Below are 25,801 nucleotides of genomic sequence, written 5' to 3'. Positions count from 1 at the left end.
ATACCATGTTATACATTTCTATCATTATTTGAACGTCATCGTCTAGAAATTAATTAAAACAATTTTAAAACGCCAAGTATAAAATGGAAACTCGTTAACTGTTACGGATAAACTTGAAACACATTAAACCTCACCGTACCGCATGTTATTATCCAAACCACCGATAATGTTCAAGTGCATATTTCATTATTTCTCAAGGAACAGGGCACCAGACAAAATTTATTCATAAGCATGATATTCGGTAAGAAGTATTCACAAGCATCGACAAATAATAAAATTGACTCAATGTTGTGCAACTTTAATAATATAAAACTCTAAGACTCCAAAATGATATTTTGTCAACAGTTTTGATCAACGAACAACAGAGGATAAGGATAGAGATAGTGTGAGTTCATACCATGTTAAATGGGATTTTAATCAAAGAAATTTAACCGACATATTGTAGAGCCCCTCGGTATAGCAGATAAACCCTTGACAATATTGTCCTTTGTCTCTAGGTCTAAATTGGATTTAAGTTGAATTGTCACTGTCTCCAAAACAAGTCCTCCTTGTAAAAGATATGCAACAAATTCACGCTCAGCTGCAGCGTCTTGATATTCTATAAACTCAAAATTCTTGAGATGTGATGTCACACAACTGGGAACCATGGTTGGTGGTGTTGGTCCATTATAGTCCATGGGGAGGTGATAGAGTTTCTGATAACAAAAAACAGCACTTCTCATTAGACTCGGGCAAACAACAAAAAGTAAATAGAGACACTAGATTTAACTTGAAATGCATTCATACCTCCCAATTATAAATTACGAGAGCTTCAAGTACATGACAGCTGTGAAGGAAGTTTAGCAGGAAGTTTGTGTTGAAAAATTGAAAATCAAGCTCTAGATAGAGCAAATAGTGAAATTCTGGAAACTTGAAAGCTGGAGCACCAAATAAGCACTGTGAAATTATCGAGTTATATCAAACATTAAGCTTGAGGAATCATGGGATTATAATAAGCATGTTACCATAGTTGTGTAACGTTTCAATGTCAACAACTCTGTTTCACGAAGTGCCTGGAGAAGCATGGGCACCCAACAGACATGTTCAAAAAATGCACCGTTAATATCAACACGTGAGTCACATTCCTGAATATCAACATGTGCCTCCACCATGTTGGGAAAATGGCTAACCGACATGTGTAGCTCAGAAAACACCGACGTCATTATTTTCAGATGGAGGTATTCAAGAGATGGTGTGTCTATCACACGATGGTTGATCTCATGACACAAGGTAGAGTGATCTTCAAAGGTTAAACTCTTCAATGTCTGAGGCATCTGAATTGTAGGTATATAAACATAACCTTCTGGGTAGACTGAGCTCATGTGCTGTAGAATGAGCTTAAGATTTTCAAGAACAGGGCAGCCAGAAAAAAACTTCTTGTCCACTTCGTCAATTTGCAACTCTAGGTTCTTGAGGGATGGCAGATATACATCTGGAAACTCCAGACCATAATTCAATGAAATATCATGTTTCAAGACAAGGGACGTAAGTGATGTACAAGTGAATATGGCTTTAGGCAAGTTCATTCTAAACATTACGTTTACTTTAAGGCTGAGATATAGTTCCTGAAGACGGGCCAATGACGGCATTAAGCGATGTTGAGATGGGATCCACCCTAAAACTTTTGCAAGTGAGGCGGAACTTTTTGATGGGGTACAAATCTGCATTGCGCTGAGCTAGAATAGCATTGACAAAAGAATCTAAGCTGGGATCCCCAGAGGAACAAAAGGGTTCTTCACGTATGTCAAGGACTTGGACATCCTTCCAAACATGGCGCCACCTACGAGAGAGGCTGCTGGTGGATACAGCTTGTTTTGTTGGGAGGTATGAGAGAATGTCGCAAAGGATAGAGTTCGGTAAGTTACTGATCCTATCCATGTTGATGGATTCGCCTTTTGTCAAATTTGTATCTGGAGAATGGGTTACAATTTAGGGAAAACGAAGGAATCAATTTAACTCTTAGTTGGTTCCACTGAAGGACTAAGATTCTAACCAGTGTAGTGCACAAACACAAAAGTTAAAGCACTTACAAGACAGTGGTTATATGCACAAACATTTAATCAATAATCAGTAAATCAAAATAATAAAATCACAACACAAAACAGTAGCACAGCAAGATCAGAGCAAATCAATAATCAAATAATCGTTCAACAAAAATTAAAAACACAAGAAATATCTAAAAATAAAAAGGCAACATGAAAGTTTGTCATCAATCATCAAAATTTGCAAAAACTCAATCTAAGCATAATTAAATCATAAACCAATGAATCATTAAGAGTTTAAGAGAGTCACAAACTCACAATATAAGCATAATTAAATCATAAAACAGTAAAAAACAAAACAGCACCTCAACAGCAGCAGCACATCACTACCCAAAAAAACCAAAGAAAACGACAAAACAGTAAACACAAGGCAGCACATCAACAGTAGCAGCAGCACATCACTATCAGAAAAATTCACAAAATAGTAAACAAAAACAAATTCATCACCAACAGGCAGCAACACATCACAACCCAAAAAGGTCACAAAACAGCAGCAGAGAGCTAATCAATAATCATTAATCAGATAATCATTCAATAAAAACACAAAATATTCAATAATCATTCAATGATTTCTGAACAAAGCATAAAAAATTAAAAAAGATGAAGAACGAGTTAGCTCTGAGTCAATGACCTTCGATCGCAGTGGAGGACGGACGGCGACAAGACGGCGGAAGTTCAAGGTCGTCTTCCTTATTCAACAAAGTTCACAGTTCAGTTCAGTAACTTCAGTTCACAGTTCACAGAAAAATCAAAAATCACAAATCACAGTTCACATCTCACAGAATTTCACAGAATCGAAAATTATTCAATTATAGTTAAAGAAAAAATTAGCTAGAAGCTAGAAGAAGCCTTCAACAGAGCACGCAAGAGGGAGACACGGAGACAAGGCGCACCTTCGAACGGGCTTCGAACAGGACAGTGGCTACGGTGGAACAGAGATAGCGCCGGCGGCGGCGTGGCTGCGCGACGGAGGCTTCCACGTTCGCACGGTGGCTGCGCGATGGAAGGGAAGGAAGGTTGCGACGGAAACTGGCACTGGCGGTGGCTGCGAGTTCGACGGCTGAAAGGAAAGCTGGCTGCGCGAAGCTGGCTGAAAGGAACTTGCGACGGTGAGTGACTTCCACGGACCTTGCGACGGCGGCGGTGACTGGACGGAGGTTGCGCCGGAAGCTCGAGGTGGAGACTGGGAAGTGGGAACTGAGAGCGAGAGGTGAGAGTGGAGGGCTGGAGGGGAGGCTCGAGAGTGGGTCTCTGCTGTCTGCGGGTGTCTGGGTTTAGAGGATTCAATTTTGGTTCCAAGTCAAAATGCAGTATTTTTAGGATAGAGGATACTGTCCCCTGCAGAAAAAATTGGATAGGTGTTTGATCTCACTATTCGTTATTCTCTCTTATTAATTTTTTGTCTTATTTAAAAAATTAAAGGTGAGAAATCACAATTTATTTTCTTCAATAAAAAAAATAGAGAGGATCTATTTCCGTATTTTTAGGGCTTAATTTTAAAAACGGTCTAAATCACAGTTCAGTTCGACTAATCGATTTTTTGTCGGTTCAATCTAATTCCGGTTTTTTAATTTGACGATTTTATTTTTTGTTTGAATCGTGTTTGCTAGGGCTAGAAGTAAGTCAAGCCAGCTCGAACTCGACTCGTTAATAGCTTGATAAGCTGAACTCGTGAGTTGGGGAGCCGAACTTGAGTTTAGAATTGAATTCATAAATTAAATGAGTCGAGTTTGAACTTGAATAAGCTCAACTCATTAGCTCGTGAGCTGGCTCGATTATACATATAATATTAAAAGTATAGATTAAATGTATATAAGATATACATATTAATAATTTAATATATATATATATATATATATATAATATAATATAATATAATATAATATAATTTTAGACATAAATAAAAAATTTATAATTAGTAGATAGACAATATATAAAATTTATTTTTTTTCAATATTTTTTAAATATATATAAGTTATCATTTATTGATATAAAATTATAAATTATGTTCTTATTATTTGAGCTAGCTTGTGAATTTGAGACAACTCGTGAGTTTGTTAAGTCGAATTTGAACTTACGAAATAGGCTCGATTGTTAATGAGTCGAGCCGTGAGCCAAGCTTAGTTTTCGTGAATCGAGATTGAACTTAGTCTAGCTCGACTCATCTCGATTCACTTCCAACTCTAGTATTTGCTATCAATTCTTGGTTCGACCGATCGATTCGAACCAATTTTTAGAACATTAGTTTTGACTGCAGCGGCGGCAACTGTATTTAAATTTAAAATAATAATGATAAAAGAGAGGGAAAGGAAAACTAAAGAGAGGAACCGGGCAACTGGCTTGTGATTTGTGATTATTTGACCATTATATATATATAGTTGGGTGAGAACAAGTGAACATTTTTTTTAAATAAATAAAAATATCATGGACAATATACATATTTTTACAAAAATTAGTTATCATTATTTTCAATCATCTTCCCTCTCTACTAAAAATTATTTTATAATTAATTAATTATGCATATCTATGAAAACGTTAATAATCTTGCTTTTTTTTTTTCGTCAAGTAATAATCTTGCTTTTAAATAACTCTACAGTTTGCAATTACAACTTACAAGCCTCATTAATTAGCTCTTTATGTGTGTGTGTCTATATATATATATATATATATATATATATATGTGTGTGTGTGTGTGTCCTATACAAAACTTCAAGGGTGATCACAATTCACAACACAACTGAATAGTAGTTAGTAGTACTAATAAATTTGTGATCTGAAAAAAAGAAAAAGAAACAGATGTTGGCAGTGTTTGCAAAGGAAGCTGCAAAGCCACCTGAGGAGCTGAGGCTTCCAACAATGGTCCAATGATGACCCCAGAAGAAATTGTGGACAAGTTTAAATCTTTGTGGCCGGATTCTACTGTTTATAATCTCCCTCATGGAAATTTCATGGCTTTGTCTCACCAACACGAGACTCCAACGCAACCCAGGTACATTCAATTCAAGGCTTTTCATTCAGTTTGTTATGTGTATGATTTCTGTATAAACATGTATTCTGATATGGCTTTGTATAGTAAAAGTTGCATCTGGCTAGAAGTTTAAATTTCAGATGCTTGATTCTCATCATGTTTTCTTGCAACAATCCCCCTATGAACTATGCTTTGTATAGAGTTGAAGAAATGACTAATCTGTATGATTCACGTTCCAAGACTAAACCCCGTCATACATTTTGATATATTTTGTAGTTGGAGGAGTTCAAAATCTATTACAAAAATGATGATTTTACAATGACTAGTCAAGTTGTCAATTAGTATACCATGTTGATATACATTTCTATCATTATTTGAACGTCATCGTCTAGAAATTAATTAAAATAATTTTAAAACGCCAACTATAGAATGGAAACTCGTTAACTGTTACGGATAAACTTGAAACACACTAAACCTCACCATACCGCTTATTATTATCCATTTGGTTTGAACTTGAGTTATTTCGGTCTGCCGGAATTCAGAGTTAATTGTATGATTCATTAAAAATCGGGGAATATAAACCTTTATATTAGAATGATCTTTCTAGTTTAACAGATAAATCCACACTAACTAATTGAGAATACTGTTTAGGCCCACAAACGATTCATGTACACAATGTACAAATTACTCAACCTGATATAATCTGAGAAACATCATGTACAGCTACCTAATTTCATCACTACCAACTTCTGACATAAAAGCGAAAATGGTGGCATCCAATTCAGTTACAGGGAGGGACTTTACAGGAATGTTGTTGGACCTTCAAGAAGAAAATGCTGTTTCCATGGCTTGTAAGATCGATGCCGTATCAAATCTGAAATTCCTGAAGCTCCTGCCAGGCCCTATATCAAGATTTTGAGATTCATTTTCAGGCTTTGTGGGCTGGCTATCCATGAATGTTGAGCTACTCCCTGTAGAACTGTGCTTTGCTTTCCACACGCAAATTCCTTAACAAATGTAAAAGGCTTATCAGCAATCAATTAAGCAAGTGACATTTCAATTCTCAACAAAATCCCAAATTAAATACAATGCAGTGCAACGAATTAAACCATGTGTAACCAACTTACCTTTAAGGGGCAAATCAGGCCTTGGAGCCATAGGAGGTGGATGTGATGAAATCCATGATTTCAATGATCTGCATAAAAGACACCAGTCTTCATAAATTTCAACAACTCCTGGGACATTCACCAAAACTATCAAAAAGCACGTGCCGCTGTACTCACGCCAAAAAAGGGGACACCATATAAAGCTTGAGGCCAGTGATTCCACGAGATATCACTTCATCACTTGCTGGTTGAAGGTCATCAAGCCGGTGCCACGAAATTTCCTACAAACCAACAACAAAAATTTCTCAGCAATCAAAATTTCAATCAGTAATCACCTACAACTAACCGTGAGAAGTGATAATGTTACAAAGCATATTCAACTCAAAAGCTTCCGAGAATAAACAATGCAGACCACATATAGATTCATATAAATAGAAGAACACCAGTACTCAAATACGAAACCAAGGACAAAATAGCAAATGCATTATAATGAATACAACATAACACAAATAGAAAATGATACAACCCGAAAGAAAACAAAACTTAAAAGTAACATGAGAAAGCATCACATACACTGATCTCCTTTTTGGTTTGTGGGGCAAATGCAGTATCATCTTTAACACCAGCAATAATGTAAAGTCGGACTCTCTGTTGTCCAAAAATAATTTCAAGGTATTCTTCCTTTTTAAGAAGTTTCGAGACATCAAAACCTGTTTCTTCCATGACCTGCATTGATAAAAAAAACAAATAGCGAAAAGCTATGCTAGACTCATCGGCTAGAGATGCAAAATTAGCTAATGAATAGGTATCTCTCTTTCCTAGACCTACACTTCAAATCAATGTAACACGAGGAAAGAGAGTCATGCAAATGAAGACAATGGAAGACTGACACTCAAAAGAATCACACACTTACTTCTCTAATGGCACATGCATGATCTTCTTCATCTTTGCTCTTTTTGCCACGAGGGAAGCTCCAACTTGAACCTTTCCATCCTTTCACTAGCAAGCACTGTCAACAGCAGGCTTGTATGTTAATATGACCAGATATACCAATGAATCTAACAGAAATATTTTTCTGGTCCCAAGAAGTTGCGTTGAAAAATAAATCAATTCGAAGTTTGAACTAGAGAGGTCAATGATAAAATGTAACATGCAGTAGCTAGACCACATGGAATATACTCAGGACATAGTGATAAGTTAGAATTGTGAGTTTCTAACTCAAATAAATATAGGTACCTTCTTAAGTAAACAGTAAAAACTAAAAACACAGTTTAAGAATTTACTTCACACCTAGGGAAAACAAAAAAGCAACATGTTTTAGTTCATTAGCAGCAAATTAAATTCAAGGGCATACTTATGACAATATACCACAGGGAAGGTAAGCCCCCAAGAACTAGAAAACAAGTATGCAAATAGAATTTTATATTTACTACAGAAAATAAAATCTTCTGCTTCCGTGACCAAATTCTTGGCTTACCCTTTCAAATGTTTCATCAAGAATTATTGCTCCAGTTACTGGGACTCGAACCTTGTACGAAGTGAAGTCCTTAAATATATCATCTATATGAGCCACATAAGGCTTTAAAACATCACAACTGTTGAACACTGTTTGATACTAAGGAAAACAGTGTCTAGGCTATCATAACTTCAGTAGATTTATAAATTAACAAAACGAACAAGAATGGAAATCCTATATGTTACAGTAAACAGAGAGGACCGAAAAAGGACCAGAAATAAAACAATCATAGTCAGGATACTTAAAGAAGTGAACTCCTTGAGATTTAATGACTTGAGAGATGGGTTATTCTCAACAGAATTATCTTCATAAAACCAATGTGCATACTCCACAAGAAACAAGATCCTTTCGAATGATTGAAGGTCTTCCTTCGGCACATTTAACACAAACCGGCTGCAATACAAAACACAAAAAGGCAATTCATGAAAAAAAAAAAAAAACATAGGAAGACAATAAAGTCTAGATCACATCTTAAAAACAACCCTTTAATGCATAATTAGGCCGTTTTAAAACTGAAAATTTAACAGTTCTACTACCAAGACCCAGTTGAACATTCTTTTTTGAAAATCGGATAGCAGCATAACAACTAAAACCATGTATCACATTCTGAAGCAAAGGGGAAAAAGAAAAAGAAAAAAGAACACTTGAAACGAAAAAGAGCTCCCAAATTTCAAGCATTTGATAGAAAAACAAAGAGAGTAGTAAACAAAATCGAAAATCAGAGAAAAGAAGGAACCTGCAGAGATCGTCGAGGAGTTCTTTGGTTGGAAGACCGTTCTTAGACGAAACACCACTCGCAGTACGATGATGATTCGACATCGCATCCCAAAACCCTAAAATCAAAAAGGGAAGAACAAACGAAAAAGAGAAGCTTGTTCAGAAATTTTTGTTGTTGGAAGGACTTGAACTGCAAATTAAAAAGAAACCGGAAATGAGGTGATTGAGTGAAGAGAGTTAGTTGCGGTTACTTCTTACCCGAACCGGATTCGATCTCACTTTCAACTTTCAATGTTTCAAATCATTCAATCTATTCTTTGCTTTTTCCTTCTCCTTTGCCTTTTATATCATACACCGCGCCATGTGCTATTTTCTCTCTCATATGGTAATTAACTAATTACTAATTAATTTATGTAACATATGAAAATATGTAAGGCTGCGTTTGTTTACGAGGATACAATAGGATAAGACATTGAGAATAGAATAAAACATTGATAGATAGAGACATAAAATTTTGTGTTCATATATTTTATTTGGTAATAAACTAGAACAAATTATGAAAATTTAATTTATTCTCATTTTTTTCGTTCAAAAAATTTGAGATAAAAAATATAATAATAAAAAATAAAATTAAAAAAATTAACAAAAATAATAAAAAATAAATTGTGTCACTTGTTAATGTCTCCGTGTCCTTTCTGTAATAGATACAAAATACATTAATTTAATGTCTCTGAACACATTGTCTCAAGAGATACATTGTCTCTATTCATATCTCTTTTGTCAAACACGATTTTATGTCTTTGTATCCTTATCTTAGTGTCCTGTTTCTGTAATCAGCCTAATTGAATGACTAATTTTTTCTTTAATATTGATAGTTTTTATGCATTTTTTAATATCAAATGCAAGCATTCTTTTTCCTTTCCTTTTCTTTGATAATATTGAATCTTATATTCATTAATTGTGAAATAAAAATATCGTAATTTTAGTAAGTCAATCTTCTTATAGTATTATTATTATTATATTCTTAATAACATAGGAGTCTATAGGTTGACTGGTTGACTTCTTGACCCACAAATTCTCTACCACTATGGGTTTCCAAAATCTAAAAGTCACGTTTAATTTCTTGTCTTAAGACTTAAGTTATCCAAACCAAGCATGCTTTGGAGGAGAAAATCTTGTGTCCGTGTTAGAATTACAAACCAAGTTTATAGCAACTGTGTATATTCCATAATCTCTGTCCTATTATTACTGTGCTGTATAACTCTTGAGGTAAACACTTCATTTTGTGCCACAAGACATAATTTGACTGCAAAACTAAGATTTCGCGTTTAAAATATATAACATCTACACTAAAGTTTACAAGCTTGTGCCTTAAAAGAGTGGAAATGCTTCACTGGATTAAAAAAAAAGCCCTTGAATATATGATATGCAACAACTAGGGACTTCAGTACACATAATTTAAGCAAATATGTATGACTAAAAGCTCTCCTTGATACTTCTATTTGGATGCCAGCGTCCAAAAATTCAAAATAAACGAGGGCGAAGCAGCAAACCAACTCATGAATGCCATGGCTGTTGCTGTCTCAAACCGGCTGCAATGGTTCTGTGAACAATCATTCAGATCATTGCCAATTAGGACTGTGATGCCAGCAGAAGCACAGGCAGCAGAAAATGTGAGTGTTGAAGTAATCTGCAGTAGAATTCATGCGAAATAAATATTAGCTTCACTGATATTATTAAAGCCTACCATGGTCAAATCTTTCTTGGATAACCTATTAATTCAAAGTCAAGGATAATTCTGGGGAGTACAGCTTGTGACAATGGTACACTATCTTACAAGTTTAATTGCAGAAGAAAACTAAGTCCAGCAGCAAAGTCTTACCCCATCGCCAATAGAGAATAAGCTGGAAACTCTGGAATTTCGGAAGCCGCGCTTTACTAAAATGGCATAGACATCAGCAATCGCCAAAGAGAGGCTCCACAAGCATTGCAGGCTGACAGCAGCAACTAGGTAGCTGGCACAGCAAATATAACAAAACTTGTCATAAGGGACCATTATCAGTCCAAATAATCACATTGCAAACACATATGCAAACAAAGATAACAAATTAGTGGAGTTGCTATACAGTCCCAATCTTTATTTTTCATTTCTTTCCCTAGAGATTTAAGGCTCTGTTTCTATACTGTCTACTTGGTTTTCTCAAACAAAATTTATTGCTTCTAAATAGAGATATGAGGGAGGCAAAGGCTTGACAATATGACCAACTGGATCTTGAGGATTATAATAAAACACTATATCCTTGCCTTTTTATACCATCAAACTACTCCCTTTAAAAGTGGGGTGGAAACTCAAACCAAGAGACATTTCAACTAAAAAGATGACAACCAAACCTCACCCTGAAGATGCCATTATACTATAACAAAAACCAATTATCATAAGGTCCATTTAGATCAGTTTCTTTTTCCCCTAATGGTTTGTGCCAAAGTTTTCTTCAGTAACCAAAGTTCCAAACTATCTTTAATCTTCCCCTTTCAATTGATCCACTTTTCTGGTGAAGCTGAAGCTTCTAGCTGCTGATTCTCATTGCATGACCAAGACACAACAACATAAATGGGCAAATAACTTTACTCATTGTTGTTGTAATAGATTGCTAAAAGGTATAAAATTCCAAGCAAAACAAACACCATATAATCAAAATTTACTATCATCACTAAAGTATTAAGTACCAAATCAAGTGATAAAATTACTTAATTTAGCTGAAACCATACAAATCCTATCAAAGTATCAATCAATCATATTCAAATTAGCTACATGGTACTGTCAACAATTAAAAAAGTTTTTTTTTCTTTTTAACCATTTTATCTTTCAGAATTATGATTATGTCTTCTCACATATTGTAAACCCTAAAGCACACAGCAACGAATAGAAATTAGCACAGAGAGAGAGAGAGGGAGAGAGTACCGGAAAGCAGTGACGGTAGGGAAATCGGAGGTGGAGGCCATGACGGAGAGGGAGATGAGGGCGAAGGCGAACTGAAGGGAGCGGAGGATGAAGCCGCCGAGGGTGCCGGGCATGCCCTGTGTGTCTTTGAGGGAGTGACGTGGCATGGCGTTGGCGTTTGCGTTCTCCGTCGCCGTCATGGGCGGCGCTTCAATTGGGTGAACTGACGGCCCCGCCATAAAGAAATTGATGATTTTTTAGTGTCACTCACACTCACTCACTATGTGTTTGCTGAAATGCTGAACTGAATTCTCTTCTATGTGCCTTTAACCACCAAACACCACTCATTGCTTATTCCATCCTACAATCAACAAAAACACAAGATACTTGTCAAGAATATAAAAAAAAAAAAGAAAAACTTTTTATTAAATAAAGTAACTCTTCATGTATTTATTACATAATTTTTCATAAATTAGTGAGTAAATGCCATTTTCAATCCCTAACCATTTGTTTGATGGACTTTTCACCCCCTAAAAAATTTAAAAACTCAAATCAGTCCTTATTTACTTTGATATATGTACGTTCTAATTTCTGGTTAGGGACCGGAAAGAAAATTTACTCAAAGTAGATAAAAACTAAAACGTACATATATCAAAGTAGATAGAAACCGATTTGGATTTTTAAATTTTTTAAGGAATGAAAAGTCTATCGAACAAATGGTTAGGGACCGGAAAAGGTATTTACTCTAAATTACTCCGTTTTGTTAAGTTAACAATTTTTTGTTTATACATTATGAGTGTTATAAGTGCGTGTACATATGACATTATACTTTATTTTAATGCCTTATTAGTGTGAGATTGCCTATTTGGTGAGAAACAAAAGAATATTTTACCCTACTTTCCTTTTTAATATAGATCGGAGTTGGTAGTTTTTTTGGTCAAGTCATAAGTTTACCTTGTATAATGTATGTACCTTAATCCTTCTATTCGGTTTGGCTATGTTGTCGTTAGCCATAGCCAACTCAAATTCTCACCCTCTCATGCCCTTGTCATAGTAAGCAAAAAGCAATAACAATAATTATAATAAAATAATAATATTGTGATATTTTGAGTGACAATACAATCTAAGGAGTTGGACAAAGAGAATGCTTACTCCTCTATTGGGAATCTCAGTCACCTCAACTGCCATAAACAGCTTCAAAATCCAGCAATTCAGTCTCAAGAAACCAACCTCTTTTCCATCTCATCATGTTTCACCTTTTTCTCCCTCCAAATCAGGTATGTAGAACATTGATTGCATAGTTTACTTGTTGAGTTTTAGCATTTCCATATCAAATCCTTGACTGACTGGATTGAAGATTAGTCATTTGTAATTTATTCAAAAAGTTAAAACTAAATAGGTGTTTGGATATGAAGGATTATGCAGGGCAAGTGAAGTTGTTGATCTGTTCCCAGCATTGTGTTCTCAAGTTAGAATCCGGGAGGCGAGGTTGGTGGACTATTGGGAAGTGGCAGAGATTCATTGCAGCTGCTTCTTCCCTGAATATTCCTTCCCTTTGGATTTTCTGCTGAGGATTGATAGATTGCTGCTGGCTATGTTAGCTGCCATGTTAACGGCCTTGTCTAGGCCAAGAGCTTGCAAAAGAATCTGTTTGGTTGCTGATATTGGTAGTGGCAGCTCACATCATCAATCTCTTTCTTCATTTCCAAGCATCCTCAACAAGGGATATGTCGCAGGTATATTAACACTAGACAATTTCGCAGACTATCTACCACGAAAGGGGCCGCGCCGCCGGAGAAGGTTATTGCAAGACTATATATAACTTTCTTCCCTTATAGTTTCTTAAAATAGCTCTCTACATACATGCTCTCTTCATGACAGAAAAATATTGTTGTGTTTTATGTTTTCTGAAGGACTGGAATTGCATATATATCAAATGTGGCAGTAAGGGAGAACTTCAGAGGGAAAGGAATAGCTAAGAAATTGATTGGAAAGGCAGAATCAATGGCCAGAAGTTGGGGGTGCCGTGCAATTGCATTGCACTGTGATTTGAACAATTCTATGGCCACAAAGTTATATAAAGGCCAAGGCTATAAATGTGTCAAAGTTCCAAAAGGAGCAAAGTGGCCTCAGCCAAGGTCCTCTCCTGATATCACCTTCAACTTCATGATGAAGCTTCTCAACAACTCAGCTGCTTCTGATTAATTACATTATCTTGGAGGAATTCATATTTATTCCATTGCATATTCTTTTAGAAGGAGATATTGGAATGTAAATATGCAAAAGCAAGGATTTATATGCAAAATCAGTTGCAGCATTATTGTAGATTGCACACATTTTATAGTTACTTATTTCCATTCTTTTGTACCTAAGTGCATGTAGTACAAATCTCTATTGGAATGACTGGCCTTAGGCCAGCTTTTCTTTCATGAAGAGCATTTTAAAATCAAATCATATTAAAAAGTAATCATAGTTAATATTCAAAATAGTTCCTGAAAAGTCAGATATATATTATTGTGTACCTTTGTGAATACTTGCATACAGCATGCTTTGACTTTGGAACAAGGTGACCTCTTCTATTTTTTCTTTAAATTGTCAACGGTACAAAAGAACTAATTAAGCAAGAAAAGAAAAATGTTTTACCAATTTAAATACCTTTTAGAGCATTTATCAATCCATCAAAGCATATTTAACAAGAACTATGCTTAAAAGTTAAACAAATTTGGTGCTGACACATTTTGTACTTGGTATTCAACACCATTACCTCTTGTGGGACAAGGGGTTAAATATTAGTTGTTAAATATTTGGTATCTTCTGAAAATAGATACTACTCTTCAAGGCAAGGCACATGGTTTGTCTTCCAACAGTGGGGTAGATAGTACTAAACCCTTAAGAACTCCATTGGATGCTTATAGTTGATGACTTCATCCTAGTGATTATCAACCATTACCTTCATAGGATTCAGTTATTTATCTTAGTCTCTGCTGTAATAGTTATTTTTTTAAATTGAGATCCTTGTCTTAGTTAATGGTTTTCCCTACTAAACTTTATATATTGTATGTTGGTGTGACAAACAAAATGTGGGCCATACCCTCAGTGAAGTTCCAAGGAAGAAGGAGCCAAAAAAGGAAGTTCTTTGTTTTACAAAGGGACATTAGTTGCTAATTAGTTGAATGTTCCTTAAAGTAACTACAAAATTGGACTGCACGGGAATCTCATCCTGCCATTTCTTGCATTGAAAATCACTAAATATTTTACTTTAAGTGATTAATGCCAACTTTATTGCATATGTTGGAGCTTTATTTGATTGTAATCTAATTTGCTTAATTGCTTATTCAATATACTACTCACAAGAGTCACAAATAATCCAAAACATTATATAACATTTCCTTCAGAAAAAGTACATAAGGAGTGATATATTCCCCACAATCTCTTAATAAAGAAAATATAGCAGAAAAACAGAAAACTTCAGTCAGGTGCAATGCAAGTTAACGAAAATATTAGCACTCTAGTTCATCAAAGTTGTTATCACTAAATAATATTATAGTATTAGTTTTATTTTATGAGTGAGAAATATTTTTGTTAACTTGCACCTAGGAAAAACTATGCCAAATGAAAATCTGCACCTATCAACAAAGGAAATCCTAATGCTACAGCTGAAACTGAAAAGAATAGTTAATTAGGCTCTTTGATGTGTCTTCTTCTTCTTCAAGAACTCACTGAAGCACAGCAACTGAAACACTTTGGCTTGCTATAGAGCCAAGCAAAGTAGATTAACATTTTCTGTTCCAAGACCAGATTTGTGCTGATCTTTGTACCAGGGAGACCCTCCATTAGAAGAAGGGTTCTTCTCTACTGGACTACTATTTAGATGCAATTCAGAAGCATTATTTGATTTTATCTTCAGCAAAGTCCCTTCATCAGATGAATTGTTCCCATTTGAGCTAGAACTGCCACCGTTTGAACAATGCTGTTCAGTGTGAATCAGTTGTCCAAACAAGAAGATATGGGATGGTGGTGATGATGATTTCACTTCTTCATTGTGTTCTTCTTTTAAATTATGGCTAGAATTTCCAACACTTAACAAGCAAGATATATCAGCATTGTTGTTCTTATAGGTGTTAGGATTTGGTTGAATTAGTCCTACATTGCTTAGGATAGCAAATGGAGTGGGTGGCCTAGGCTATAAATATGAGGCTAAGTTCTTCATTTGTTTTTGCACCAGTCAGAAACACTTTAAGCTTGTATCTGATTTTTCTTTTCCTCTGTACTCTTTGATTAGAGAGTGTTGTGAGGTGTAGTTAGATATTTGCTTTGAAAGAGTGTGGGTGTACTGGGGTGCCGGTGAGAGAAAGAAGTCTATGTGTTGTAACAATTTTCACATAGTGATATTCTCTGGTTGTCATTTGACAACGGCCGTGGTTTTTTCTCCGGTAATTGGAGTTTCCACGTTAAATTCTTGTGTTGTGATTGTGTCTATTTTATTTCTCTGTCAAAGGTGTTTTCTCAAGGGGGAATTGTGTCTTATTCCCAACAAGTGGTATCAGAGCTTCGGTTCGGTGGGATTTATTCTTAGTATGCTCTGTGGTTGCAGCCTAGTCTGACCTTCCACATCAGAAAAGAATTTTGCCCTGTGGCTTGAGGTTGATCTTTGGTTGCTGTTGTTGTTGCTGGAAGGCAGTGTGACACTGTGAGAGTGCAGTTTGGAAAGGTTCTGGCTAAGGAAAGGTTCTGGCTAAGGAAAAACTTGGTATTTAAGTGTGTCCATTGTGACCCACCTCTCTTTCCTGGGGACCCTTCCTAGTGCACGGTCTACAGTTGAGTTATAATATTCCAGTATACGGTTGCAACAATGTCAGGATATTCAAGTGCTGTGAAGCTTGAAATAGAAAATTTTGATGGAAGAATCAATTTTGGCTTGTGGCAAGTACAAGTCAAGGATGTGTTGATACAATCAGGTTTGCACAAGGCGTTGAAGGAGAAGATCTCTGGTTGCTCTCTCTATGAGAGAAGATGATGTTCTCTAGAAGACAAGAAGTATCCTCATGGTATTACCGCACTGCCATGGATAAGGATGAGTTGTGGCAATCAGGTCCACAATTGCACACGGGCATTGGTTGGCGTTGAGATGCAAGGTGTGTGGCGGAGTTAGGTCGATGGCTGAAGAACTTCCAGGAAAAGCCAATTTGGAAGTTGCACCATGAATTTTCAGCAAGGTTTCGATCTGTACCAAGGCGAAATGCTTGGAGTGGTCTAATTCCAAGTGAGTATACTTTCATGGTGGAGTATGATAGTTCTCTGAACTATGATTGTCGGTATAGACAATGGCAGCAAAGAATTGTCGGTGTTGACAATGGAAGCTGAAGATGTGTGACTATTTCAATCAAGGTGGAGATTGTTAGGATTTGGTTGAATTAGTCCTACATTGCTTAGGATAGCAAATGGAGTGGGTGGCCTAGGCTATAAATATGAGGCTAAGTTCTTCATTTGTTTTTGCACCAGTCAGAAACACTTTAAGCTTGTATCTGATTTTTCTTTTCCTCTGTACTCTTTGATTAGAGAGTGTTGTGAGGTGTAGTTAGATATTTGCTTTGAAAGAGTGTGGGTGTACTGGGGTGCCGGTGAGAGAAAGAAGTCTATGTGTTGTAACAATTTTCACATAGTGATATTCTCTGGTTGTCATTTGACAACGGCCGTGGTTTTTTCTCCGGTAATTGGAGTTTCCACGTTAAATTCTTGTGTTGTGATTGTGTCTATTTTATTTCTCTGTCAAAGGTGTTTTCTCAAGGGGGAATTGTGTCTTATTCCCAACAATAGGTCCCACAATAAGGGGGACTAATAAGATGCATATTGTGTGATTGTGATTGTGATTGTGATTGTGATTGTGATGGAAGCTTGTTGAAGAAAGGATAATCAGATGGAGACAGATCAAGAAGTTGAGCATGCCTGGCTCCCTGTATGCCTGCAATACTGTTATTCTCTTGAATGTTCATCATTAAGGACTTAGAAGAATGATTCATAACAAGATGATTATCATTACTGTAACTATAATTGCTGGGAAATCCTGGCATTATTGGAAGTTGGTTATTGATGAGGTGAAAATCTTGGTTGTGAAGAAACCTTGGTTTCTTTCTTGTTGGAGAGAATGGAGAAAGATGGTAGGTGGGAATGTCTGAGACTAATTCAACCAACCAAGGATTTACACACTTCACATGCTGTAGTAATTCTGGTTCATCCCACACCACCTGAAACAAATTTAGAGCAATAAAAATAAAGATGGTTGAAACAGTAGTATGTATATTAAAGGTTCCATTGACTTGCATATGTAAAGTCCAATCAAGAGTAGCCACCTGTGTCTCTACAGGTTCAATCATGAGAGGTACATTTTCACAGATTGCAATCAATGTTTTGTGTTGTCACATCCAACTGACTCATTCAAGAAAACTTTGGTACTTGGCAAGGAGAATTTGTCAGAGACAGAACTTAACAGACAAACATGAAATGATTTGGTACCTCATATCATGCGCATTGACTATTATGCTAACTACATTGGTTAGTTTAACAGTGCATTTGATACTTTTAAACAGTATTCATAGTAAAACAAACATGATTCATAAATCATAAATGATATAGTCGAATGATCTTTCACTATCATGCAGTAAAGAAATATCTCATGACAAAATTAGCCCAAGAAATTAAACAAATCTAGGTTCATTAGAAATTTGACAATAGCAATTAAAAGATGTACCTGCAGAAGACGCCATGGAGAATTAGGCCAATGAATGGGATCAAGAAGCTGAACAGAAGAAATGGTTCCCATGAACCAACTGATTCTAGAAGAATCCTCAGTCTCAAAGGGCATCTTGAACCTCATCCCAGAACACCACCTCACTTTCATTGCATCTCTCACAACTGAGGCCTTAACACAGAACTCAGGTGAGCTTCCCCTTGGATAGTACACAACCTCAAATGGCCTTCCATTAACACCACAACTCACAGCTTCAACCACCGATGACACCGACACCTCGCCGCCTCCAACTGCCACCTTCTTGGCCCTCCTTATCCCAACACACAGATCACCATCCTTAGCTCTCAAGAACACAATGGAATCACCAGCTACAAGCTTCTTCTGGCTCACAAAATTGCTCCATCCAGTGGTCAATAGGTGCCTGCGAGGAGTCCCTGTTGAGAATCAAGAGAGTTAGAACAAAATTCAAATTCCCTTGAACCATGAAAAGCTATATATATATAGTATTAGCACCTCTATAGATGTGCCTAAACTTCCAGCAATTTCCATGAACATCTTTGGCAACAATGTTCTGAACAGGAGGATCAGCAGAATAATCCAGCCTTGGGAATATGGTTTCAGCACAGTAACGAGGCACTGAGAACCCTCCACCATTGTTGGCATCAGATTGTGTCAATGTCTTTGCAAATGAAGCAGGTTTCTCTTGATTACCCCCCTCAACAACTCCTCCATTGTTGTTACCACAATCATCACCACCATCTTCCAAATCCATCAACAATGCATTGGTGTTTTCTTGAGTGAGAGGGGTCAAAGACAACTTAACAAAGACCTCATCAGTATCAGAATCTGCCATGTATTTGAGTCCAGAAAGCCAGCATGGAATGAAAGAAGGGATTCTTGTTGTGAAATCCACTTTTCCTCCATGAGCATGCTCTGCATGCCCTTGTGGAAAGTACAAAACTTTTGAGTTCAGAGGTGGCATTTGAACCATGGAACCAGCACAAGCATGCCATAATTCAGAATCCAACCACCTTCCTGATGACTCCCCAAACATCTCAACTCTATCAAATTGATAATTCAGCTGGAAGAAGCAGAAAGATCAAACACACAACAACAGAGAATATATATTATTCAACAAATATGAGAAAAAATAGAAAACAAACAAACAAACAACACAGAAAGAAAGAAACAATAACAGAAAATGAACATGGTTACAGACTACTTACCAATTATGGCATTAAAATGAAGCAAGGAGATTATGATGAATAATAATAAATAGTGTGAAGAAGAGAAGAAGAGAAAAAGTGTGTGATGGTGTGAGAAGAGTTTCAGTGAGTGAGAGAGAGAGAGAAAGAAAGAGAGTAGTTGTTGTGTAAATCACGCGTCTAAGGTTTCAATACTATTTATGCTGCCGACGAGAAAATGAAGCAGACACTTTTGACACAACACAACATACATGAAAACATTGCAGTTTTACAACATCATGTGACGTAAGTACACAACTCAAAACAAGTCATTTTTCTTTTTCTTTTTCTTTTATTTTGTATTTATTTTTAAAATGTCAGATTTTGTTTTTGATATTGGGGTAGCAACTGTATTTTTTCAAAATGTGGGTTGATAGGAGTGTTATTCTCGTATGTAGAACTGTTTAATTAGATAAACAAAAATCAGATTTTCTAATTTGTGAGAAGCACAGAAATCGGACCGTCCGATTTGTGAGAATACAGAAATCAGACTGAGAAATTTGTGAAATCGTACCAAGAAATTTCTGTTAAAAAAAAAATTTAAAATTTTGAAGTATAAAAATTGGACCCTCCGATTTGAGTTTTTTTCACATTTTTAAAAAAACACCAAAAATTACGATATTAAGATACATCACTACTTTTACTTTCATATAAAAAAATGCCTCAAAATGTTTATAATTATTAGTGTCATTATCTATATAATATATATATGGTTGGTGTTTTTAATTCAGCTGAAATTTAATTTGGTTCTTAATTAGTAACAGATATAGTGCCATGTGAATATCACAAGATTATTTAGTTGAAGGTAATATATTACTAAGCAACTATACAGTTTCATTTATTTATTTTATTTTAAAAGAAACAAAGATATATTACCTTTAATATAATAGAAAACAAGAGCAGGTGATTAATTAAGCAACTAAAAGTTTGAACAAAATTGCAATAAAGGAACCACATGCTCACACCGAAAAGGAAAACTATGCATGCAATTAAAAATACGAAGATTTGAAGTTCCTAATATTGATAGTTGTTGAGATTTAATGCTACACAGAGCAACCAAACTATACATTAATGAAATGAGCTTTTCAATGCTTATTATTAGTTAATAAAAATAGATCAAATTAAAGAGTAGAAAAAGAAAACTTTCAATGTATATAATAATAATAATAAGTGTCATGGGGTCAAACAAAAGGGAAGCAACAACACGTGGTTATAATTAAACACAATAAAACTAGATTATTACTCTTAACCTAGCTAGCTAATTCAGAGAACAGAACCATCCAAGAATGTGTGTACTTACATTTAATATTATTAGAGTTAATATTACAATGCTAAGGGTTGATGATGTTATGCACTGAAATCAAGGCGATCGTGGAGCCAAAACTGTTAGTCTATTTTGAATTTTGATAAATACAAAACAAAAGCTAGTCAAGTCAACTTGATGCTGTGGACTTTCCCTAACACTTCGGTGAAAAATGGTGCCTCCAGCTGTTGCATTTTCACACTTTCTATTGATAACCTTTGACCATTTTTTTAGGTCTACAAACAAAGATTAGTTCCTACTCCTAGTAACAAGTTACTTGATAAGGCTTGGATACTAATTCTATTGAAAGGGTTTTTTTTTTTGGGATTTTTGAAGAAGCTACTTAATGCTAAATATAGCATTATACTGGAAATTAAATGAAACCACAGTTATATATAATTATTATCTCAAAGTGCTGCTAATTATTATAAGGATTTAGATATTTTTTCTGAAACAAAAAAATTCATATTTTCTCCAAAATCACTTTTAAACTTTAATTCTCTAAATACAATTTTTTTTTTAGAACAAATCTCTATAAAAATTATAGAGTTGGCCTAATTCTCGGCAAATTTTCTTTAATTTTTTCTATTCCCACATTTTTAATTCATTATCATCATCTCCAAATAATATATAGATCTACAAACAATATATAACAGTATACAAAAATACACAGACAATAAGTATGGCTTTTTCAAAAAAATTTTTAATTATAAATTAAAAAAATAAACCATATTTAACGATAACATCATTATTATTGTCTTTAGAAATACACTGATATACCAGAATAAGCCATATTTAATAAGGATTTTTTTAATTATAAATCATATTTTACTTTTTAAAAAAATTATATTTGGAGAATTAAAGTTCAAAAATGATTTTAGAGAAAATATAAATTTTTTTATTTCTGAAAAAAGTCCTAAGGATTTAGCTAAAATGTTTAATATAATATTAATATTTTAAGCTTTTAATAGATTTAATATACTAAACATATAAAAAATAATTTTTTTATACAAACTTTTAATAAAATCATGTTTAATAATATTAACACTCTTATTTTTTATAATGTTGTTTTTATATATGATTTTTTTTCCTTTGAAAATCACTCTATATATGATTGTAAAGTACTTTTTTTACATTATATATTTGTATAAATTTATATATGTTGAAAAATTAATATTATTAAAATAGGAGTAATAATAATTATACTACTTTAGTATAATTAAGTTTGATATTGAAGCAAGATTTAATTTTAATGGGGTGACAAGCGTATCAAAAGAGGGATGAAACTTGAAAAAATAATAATTCAGTTACACAACTTGCAAGTTACAAGGGTAACATGACATCTATAATAGTTGCAAGCAAAAGCCAAAAAATACGGCAAGTTACTAAGGTCGGTCATCAAGTTTTTTTAAGGCAAATTATCTCCTTTTTATAATAATAATAATAATAATAATAATAATAATAATAATAATAATAATGTTGCATATATATTTGTTAATTATTAGGCAACAAGTGAAAGGATAGTGACATTCTATTTCATTTTTACCAAAGTATGTGTGTCTCGGAAATTCACCGACCTATATATATCCTTGTGATAATGTTATCAACTAACTCTCATAAAACAATATATTAGATTGATCACATTTGATCTACATACATGTGATTAGATATGTACATCATTGTCATCAAGATATATTCACATTGTTCTAACATTCCCACTACATATTGCTTTAATTACCTGTCTATCATATATAACACAACCAAATAAAACATATAATCTCATAATATATTCTTAATCCTCTTCCTTTCTAATATTATACCATGTCAAAATTTAAGTAATTTATCTAATTAAATTACTTTTAATAATTTTTTAATTAAATTATTTTTTAATTTCTTTATTCTTATTTTTTATACGCCTCAATATTATAATTTAAATTTGTTTTTTATTTTTCTTTTCATTTTCATGACATTTATTTTTTAAAATTATTTTTTAATTTTTATATTCTCTTATTTTTTGTTTTTATATAAATATATTGTATACTTCTAATATTAATATTATTTTTCTAATAGGTATAAATATAATTATCTTCTTTTATACTCACTCTTTTTTATATTTACTATATAAGATTATAACTTAAAAAAAATTTATTTTTCTTCCCATTTTTATGACATTTATTTTTCTTTAAGTTATTCAATACTTTTCATATTCTTTTATTTTTTATTTTTATATAAAATAGTATATAATTTTAATGTTAATATTTTTTTTCTTTAGTAGATACAAATTGAGTAATAAATCATAATTCATCATAATCTTTCATATTCACTCCTTGTATTCACTTTATAAATCAACATTTATTTTACGCCTCTTTTTTATCTTCTCTTTTCACATAATTCTATTTTTTTCTTCCATTCTTACTTTCTAATATTTTGTACAAGCATTTGAAGAATTTGATTGATGAGAATAATTTTTTTTGTTAGTTAAACATATGTATAAGTGATAAGTTTCTAAAACACTACATCTTTACAATTTCTTTAGTTTTTTATATTTTTTGTCTAACTTTATTTATTAGTTATATTATATCATTCATATATTATATTTTTTTAATAATTTATATTTTTTAATATCATTTAGCTAATATTTTTGAAAATATATGATATTATCGTGAGTCATACAAAATAAAATTAAAAAATTAAATGTTAATTTCAACTATTAAAATATTATATTTAAAATTGTATTTCATCTAATAATTTTATATTTGTCCTATAGTATTTAAATATAATTTAAAAAAACAAAAGTAATTGCTTAAAAGAACAAAAATAAAGATAATAATATAAAATTAAATAAATAAATTTGAATTGAGTATTTTTATAATTTTACTTAAAGTTTAATTTATGTATAAATTTTTTATTTTTTAATATTAAATTTTTAAATTAATTTATATAATTTATAAAGTGCATATCCATTTTATTCTTGTGCAACAAAGAAGACTAAGGGTGTAACACCCTATCACACAGAACCTTACGCTTAAGTCGTAAAACAGAGGTGATGTGGTATTACGACCTCTAAAATAAAATATAATACGTTTAATAATTGAAAGAATGTAGTATTCTAGGAGCCTTGAAGAATAAGTAAAGCAAAATCGCAAAATTAAAAACGCAACGCTCATAATTAAGGATTACTTGCGTGAGAAGAAAACTAAAATTCACTAACATTGTACAAGAGATAAGAGTAGAGGATCAAGGGTACAAAATAACAAACTCCTAACTTAGCCTACGAAACTAAGGCCGGCCGGAAGATACTTACATTCATACATACATATATACGTGTCCCAAAATACCCAAAATATAGAGATAAAACTCTAGCTCTCCTTAACCTCTAAGAGGAAACAAAATAAACAAGATATGAGTAGAGAGAATTAAGTACATATATATATATATATATATATATATATATATACAAAACTGTACATCAAAACAAAATTTAGAGACTACTCCGCTTCAGAAGTCCAGACGCTTAGCGAGGAATTCTCGACCTGCATCTGAAAACAACAACACAGTATAGGGTGAAAACCGAAGGTTCTCAGCATGGTAAAAGTGTCACGCACATAATATATAAGGTCCTGGGAATGCCAGAAGCAATCCTAGAACGCTGACACTCAGATTATAAATCTTAAAATTACTAAAAAGAAACCATAAAAGGGGCAGGTGTCTAGGGAATTCTAAAATATATTTAAACTTTATCTTGACACCCAACCTGTTCACCTTTCCTCCGTTCCTCCATCTCCAGTGGGTTTACAAATACAGACAAACAGGCAATTGCAAGCACAGGTAGGAGACAAGTAGTGCAAGTAGCAATTATCACAATTATCATAATATATTCAGTTAGGCAATTCCAAATAAGGCATAGCAAACAAACAAACAAAATGCATATGATGAATGTCTATCCTACTGGCTGTGAGCTCACGAGTCAGTTACTTTTTCAGAACCCGACACATCTGGTAGCTAACCCAGTGGTATCTAGGTTGCACATCTCCAGGAGGATCATAAATGAATGAGAGTGCCTTTTCATATCGAAGGAGTGTGCCTTTTCACCTTCTGCTGAAGGATATACGAATGATAATGCCTTTCCACATCGAAAGAGTTAGGAGTGTGCCTTTCCACCTTGCAACCAGAGAAGAATGTGGGAAAAACAATACGAAGGAGAGTGCCTTTTCACCTTCTCCACATCCACATCACGATTAGAGAGGAAACTTCCGTCCTCAACTTGCCATCTGAACACATTTTCAAATTAATATGCAAGCGGGATCACACTCAAACCTTGCCATCTCAACCATTTTGGCCACATACACATCTTGACCATTCTGGCCATATACACTCATCCCAAATCTCATCATTTATCATCATCATTTCCTTACATTCATTCTTTATAACCATAGTTTAACATGGTCTCATACATACACCTCATATCATTACAATGTGAACCTAATTCATCATTTAAGATTATTACTTCACTTTCAATTTATCACATTTTTCTGACTTCAGCTCATTACTAGACTTACTACTATAGTTTAGGGCTAAAAGAATGAAAACGGAGGTTTAAAAGTTTGCAATTAGGCTTAAAAACACAAAATACAATTTTGCCGAAACAGGGGCCACGCGTGCGCGTGGGTCATGTGTACACATAGAAGTGCACTACTAAAATGTCACGCGTACACGTGGGCCACGCATATGCGTGGGAGTGCATTTTTTCCATTTCGCGTACGCATCCCTCTTTACGCGTACGCATGCAAACCAGGCAGTAGCGTTTGTCTGTAAAAGGGGTATATGCGTACGCAAAAACTTCATGTCACGCATACGCGTGGACCTGCGTTTTTCCAAAAATTTCACTAAGTTTTAAAAGCTGTAGAATTTTAATTCTTAACTTCAAACTTCTGACGCGCATAACTTTTTTGTTTTAAATCATTTTTTCTCCGTTCTTCAAACGGCATAAACGTTTCGGACCCAATTTTATTTCTAAAAAAGTTTGACACAAATCGGGGGGCCGAAGATCAAGCTATGCTTCGACAAAGTTGGCAAAAAATCACAATTTTCACAAAAACCAATAAACCTCAATTTTCAAAATAAACTCTTCTCAAACCTCTTAAATTCAACCAAAACTTTACCAATTCAGCCTCAAC

The 25,801-nt window shown here is 34.1% G+C and overlaps 5 protein-coding genes across 6 annotated transcripts; 1 reads left to right on the top strand and 4 right to left on the bottom strand.

Annotated features, from left to right (window-relative positions):
* Positions 1-167: 167 nt before the first annotated feature.
* LOC112803086 (putative FBD-associated F-box protein At1g05080) lies at positions 168-3,411 on the bottom strand. Its single transcript, XM_025846560.3, has 5 exons — positions 2,975-3,411; positions 2,713-2,770; positions 1,005-1,949; positions 787-936; positions 168-695 (listed from the first exon to the last, which is right to left on the bottom strand). The coding sequence occupies exons 3-5, from the start codon at positions 1,704-1,706 to the stop codon at positions 414-416; spliced, it is 1,134 nt and encodes a 377-aa protein (XP_025702345.1). The 5' UTR covers positions 1,707-1,949; positions 2,713-2,770; positions 2,975-3,411; the 3' UTR covers positions 168-413.
* A 2,205-nt stretch (positions 3,412-5,616) lies between these two features.
* Positions 5,617-8,782, bottom strand: LOC112803085 (mRNA-decapping enzyme subunit 2). Of its 2 annotated transcripts, XM_025846559.3 has the most exons (9): positions 8,647-8,782; positions 8,408-8,504; positions 7,913-8,064; positions 7,633-7,760; positions 7,069-7,164; positions 6,729-6,881; positions 6,333-6,436; positions 6,177-6,244; positions 5,617-6,056 (listed from the first exon to the last, which is right to left on the bottom strand). In XM_025846559.3, the coding sequence occupies exons 2-9, from the start codon at positions 8,488-8,490 to the stop codon at positions 5,872-5,874; spliced, it is 969 nt and encodes a 322-aa protein (XP_025702344.1). In that variant the 5' UTR covers positions 8,491-8,504; positions 8,647-8,782; the 3' UTR covers positions 5,617-5,871. The 2 variants fall into 2 exon arrangements, with proteins under 2 accessions (XP_025702344.1, XP_072092586.1); XM_072236485.1 differs by lacking the exon at positions 8,647-8,782 and having other exon boundaries at positions 8,408-8,613.
* A 907-nt stretch (positions 8,783-9,689) lies between these two features.
* Positions 9,690-11,604, bottom strand: LOC112803084 (CASP-like protein 5A1). Its single transcript, XM_025846558.2, has 3 exons — positions 11,351-11,604; positions 10,271-10,403; positions 9,690-10,078 (listed from the first exon to the last, which is right to left on the bottom strand). Exons 1-3 carry the CDS (start codon positions 11,566-11,568, stop codon positions 9,887-9,889), a joined length of 543 nt encoding a protein of 180 aa, XP_025702343.1. The 5' UTR covers positions 11,569-11,604; the 3' UTR covers positions 9,690-9,886.
* Positions 11,605-11,683: 79 nt separating this feature from the next.
* LOC112803083 (GCN5-related N-acetyltransferase 4, chloroplastic) lies at positions 11,684-13,676 on the top strand. Its single transcript, XM_025846557.3, has 3 exons — positions 11,684-12,606; positions 12,745-13,129; positions 13,243-13,676. Exons 1-3 carry the CDS (start codon positions 12,474-12,476, stop codon positions 13,532-13,534), a joined length of 810 nt encoding a protein of 269 aa, XP_025702342.1. The 5' UTR covers positions 11,684-12,473; the 3' UTR covers positions 13,535-13,676.
* Positions 13,677-14,692: 1,016 nt separating this feature from the next.
* LOC112803082 (auxin response factor 10) lies at positions 14,693-19,533 on the bottom strand. The gene is made up of 4 exons (XM_025846556.3): positions 19,304-19,533; positions 18,591-19,158; positions 18,078-18,511; positions 14,693-17,574 (listed from the first exon to the last, which is right to left on the bottom strand). The coding sequence occupies exons 2-4, from the start codon at positions 19,129-19,131 to the stop codon at positions 17,131-17,133; spliced, it is 1,419 nt and encodes a 472-aa protein (XP_025702341.1). The 5' UTR covers positions 19,132-19,158; positions 19,304-19,533; the 3' UTR covers positions 14,693-17,130.
* Positions 19,534-25,801: the final 6,268 nt, after the last annotated feature.

This window comes from Arachis hypogaea, chromosome 5, assembly GCF_003086295.3.
Source record: "Arachis hypogaea cultivar Tifrunner chromosome 5, arahy.Tifrunner.gnm2.J5K5, whole genome shotgun sequence".
Taxonomy (NCBI): Eukaryota; Viridiplantae; Streptophyta; class Magnoliopsida; order Fabales; family Fabaceae; genus Arachis; species Arachis hypogaea.
Note: the sequence above shows the minus strand (reverse complement) of the source record. Positions and strands in the feature narration are given on the sequence as shown.

What these genes read in the sequence shown, in the direction of transcription:
- LOC112803086 (XM_025846560.3), bottom strand. Translation starts at nt 1,706, where the DNA reads ATGCAGATTTGTACCCCATCAAAAAGTTCCGCCTCACTTGCAAAAGTT. An exon ending in TGAAACGTTACACAACTATG is followed by an intron (nt 937 to 1,004) that starts GTAACATGCTTA and finishes ATAATTTCACAG; the next exon opens with TGCTTATTTGGTGCTCCAGC. An exon ending in TCGTAATTTATAATTGGGAG is followed by an intron (nt 696 to 786) that starts GTATGAATGCAT and finishes TTTTGTTATCAG; the next exon opens with AAACTCTATCACCTCCCCAT.
- LOC112803085 (XM_025846559.3), bottom strand. Translation starts at nt 8,490, where the DNA reads ATGTCGAATCATCATCGTACTGCGAGTGGTGTTTCGTCTAAGAACGGT. An exon ending in CTCCTCGACGATCTCTGCAG is followed by an intron (nt 8,065 to 8,407) that starts GTTCCTTCTTTT and finishes TTTGTATTGCAG; the next exon opens with CCGGTTTGTGTTAAATGTGC. An exon ending in ATGGTGTCCCCTTTTTTGGC is followed by an intron (nt 6,245 to 6,332) that starts GTGAGTACAGCG and finishes TCTTTTATGCAG; the next exon opens with ATCATTGAAATCATGGATTT.
- LOC112803084 (XM_025846558.2), bottom strand. Translation starts at nt 11,568, where the DNA reads ATGGCGGGGCCGTCAGTTCACCCAATTGAAGCGCCGCCCATGACGGCG. An exon ending in CCTACCGTCACTGCTTTCCG is followed by an intron (nt 10,404 to 11,350) that starts GTACTCTCTCCC and finishes TTGCTGTGCCAG; the next exon opens with CTACCTAGTTGCTGCTGTCA. An exon ending in TATTCTCTATTGGCGATGGG is followed by an intron (nt 10,079 to 10,270) that starts GTAAGACTTTGC and finishes ATTCTACTGCAG; the next exon opens with ATTACTTCAACACTCACATT.
- LOC112803083 (XM_025846557.3), top strand. Translation starts at nt 12,474, where the DNA reads ATGCTTACTCCTCTATTGGGAATCTCAGTCACCTCAACTGCCATAAAC. An exon ending in TTTTTCTCCCTCCAAATCAG is followed by an intron (nt 12,607 to 12,744) that starts GTATGTAGAACA and finishes TTGGATATGAAG; the next exon opens with GATTATGCAGGGCAAGTGAA. An exon ending in GGGCCGCGCCGCCGGAGAAG is followed by an intron (nt 13,130 to 13,242) that starts GTTATTGCAAGA and finishes TGTTTTCTGAAG; the next exon opens with GACTGGAATTGCATATATAT.
- LOC112803082 (XM_025846556.3), bottom strand. Translation starts at nt 19,131, where the DNA reads ATGTTTGGGGAGTCATCAGGAAGGTGGTTGGATTCTGAATTATGGCAT. An exon ending in GTTTAGGCACATCTATAGAG is followed by an intron (nt 18,512 to 18,590) that starts GTGCTAATACTA and finishes GATTCTCAACAG; the next exon opens with GGACTCCTCGCAGGCACCTA. An exon ending in CTCCATGGCGTCTTCTGCAG is followed by an intron (nt 17,575 to 18,077) that starts GTACATCTTTTA and finishes AATTTGTTTCAG; the next exon opens with GTGGTGTGGGATGAACCAGA.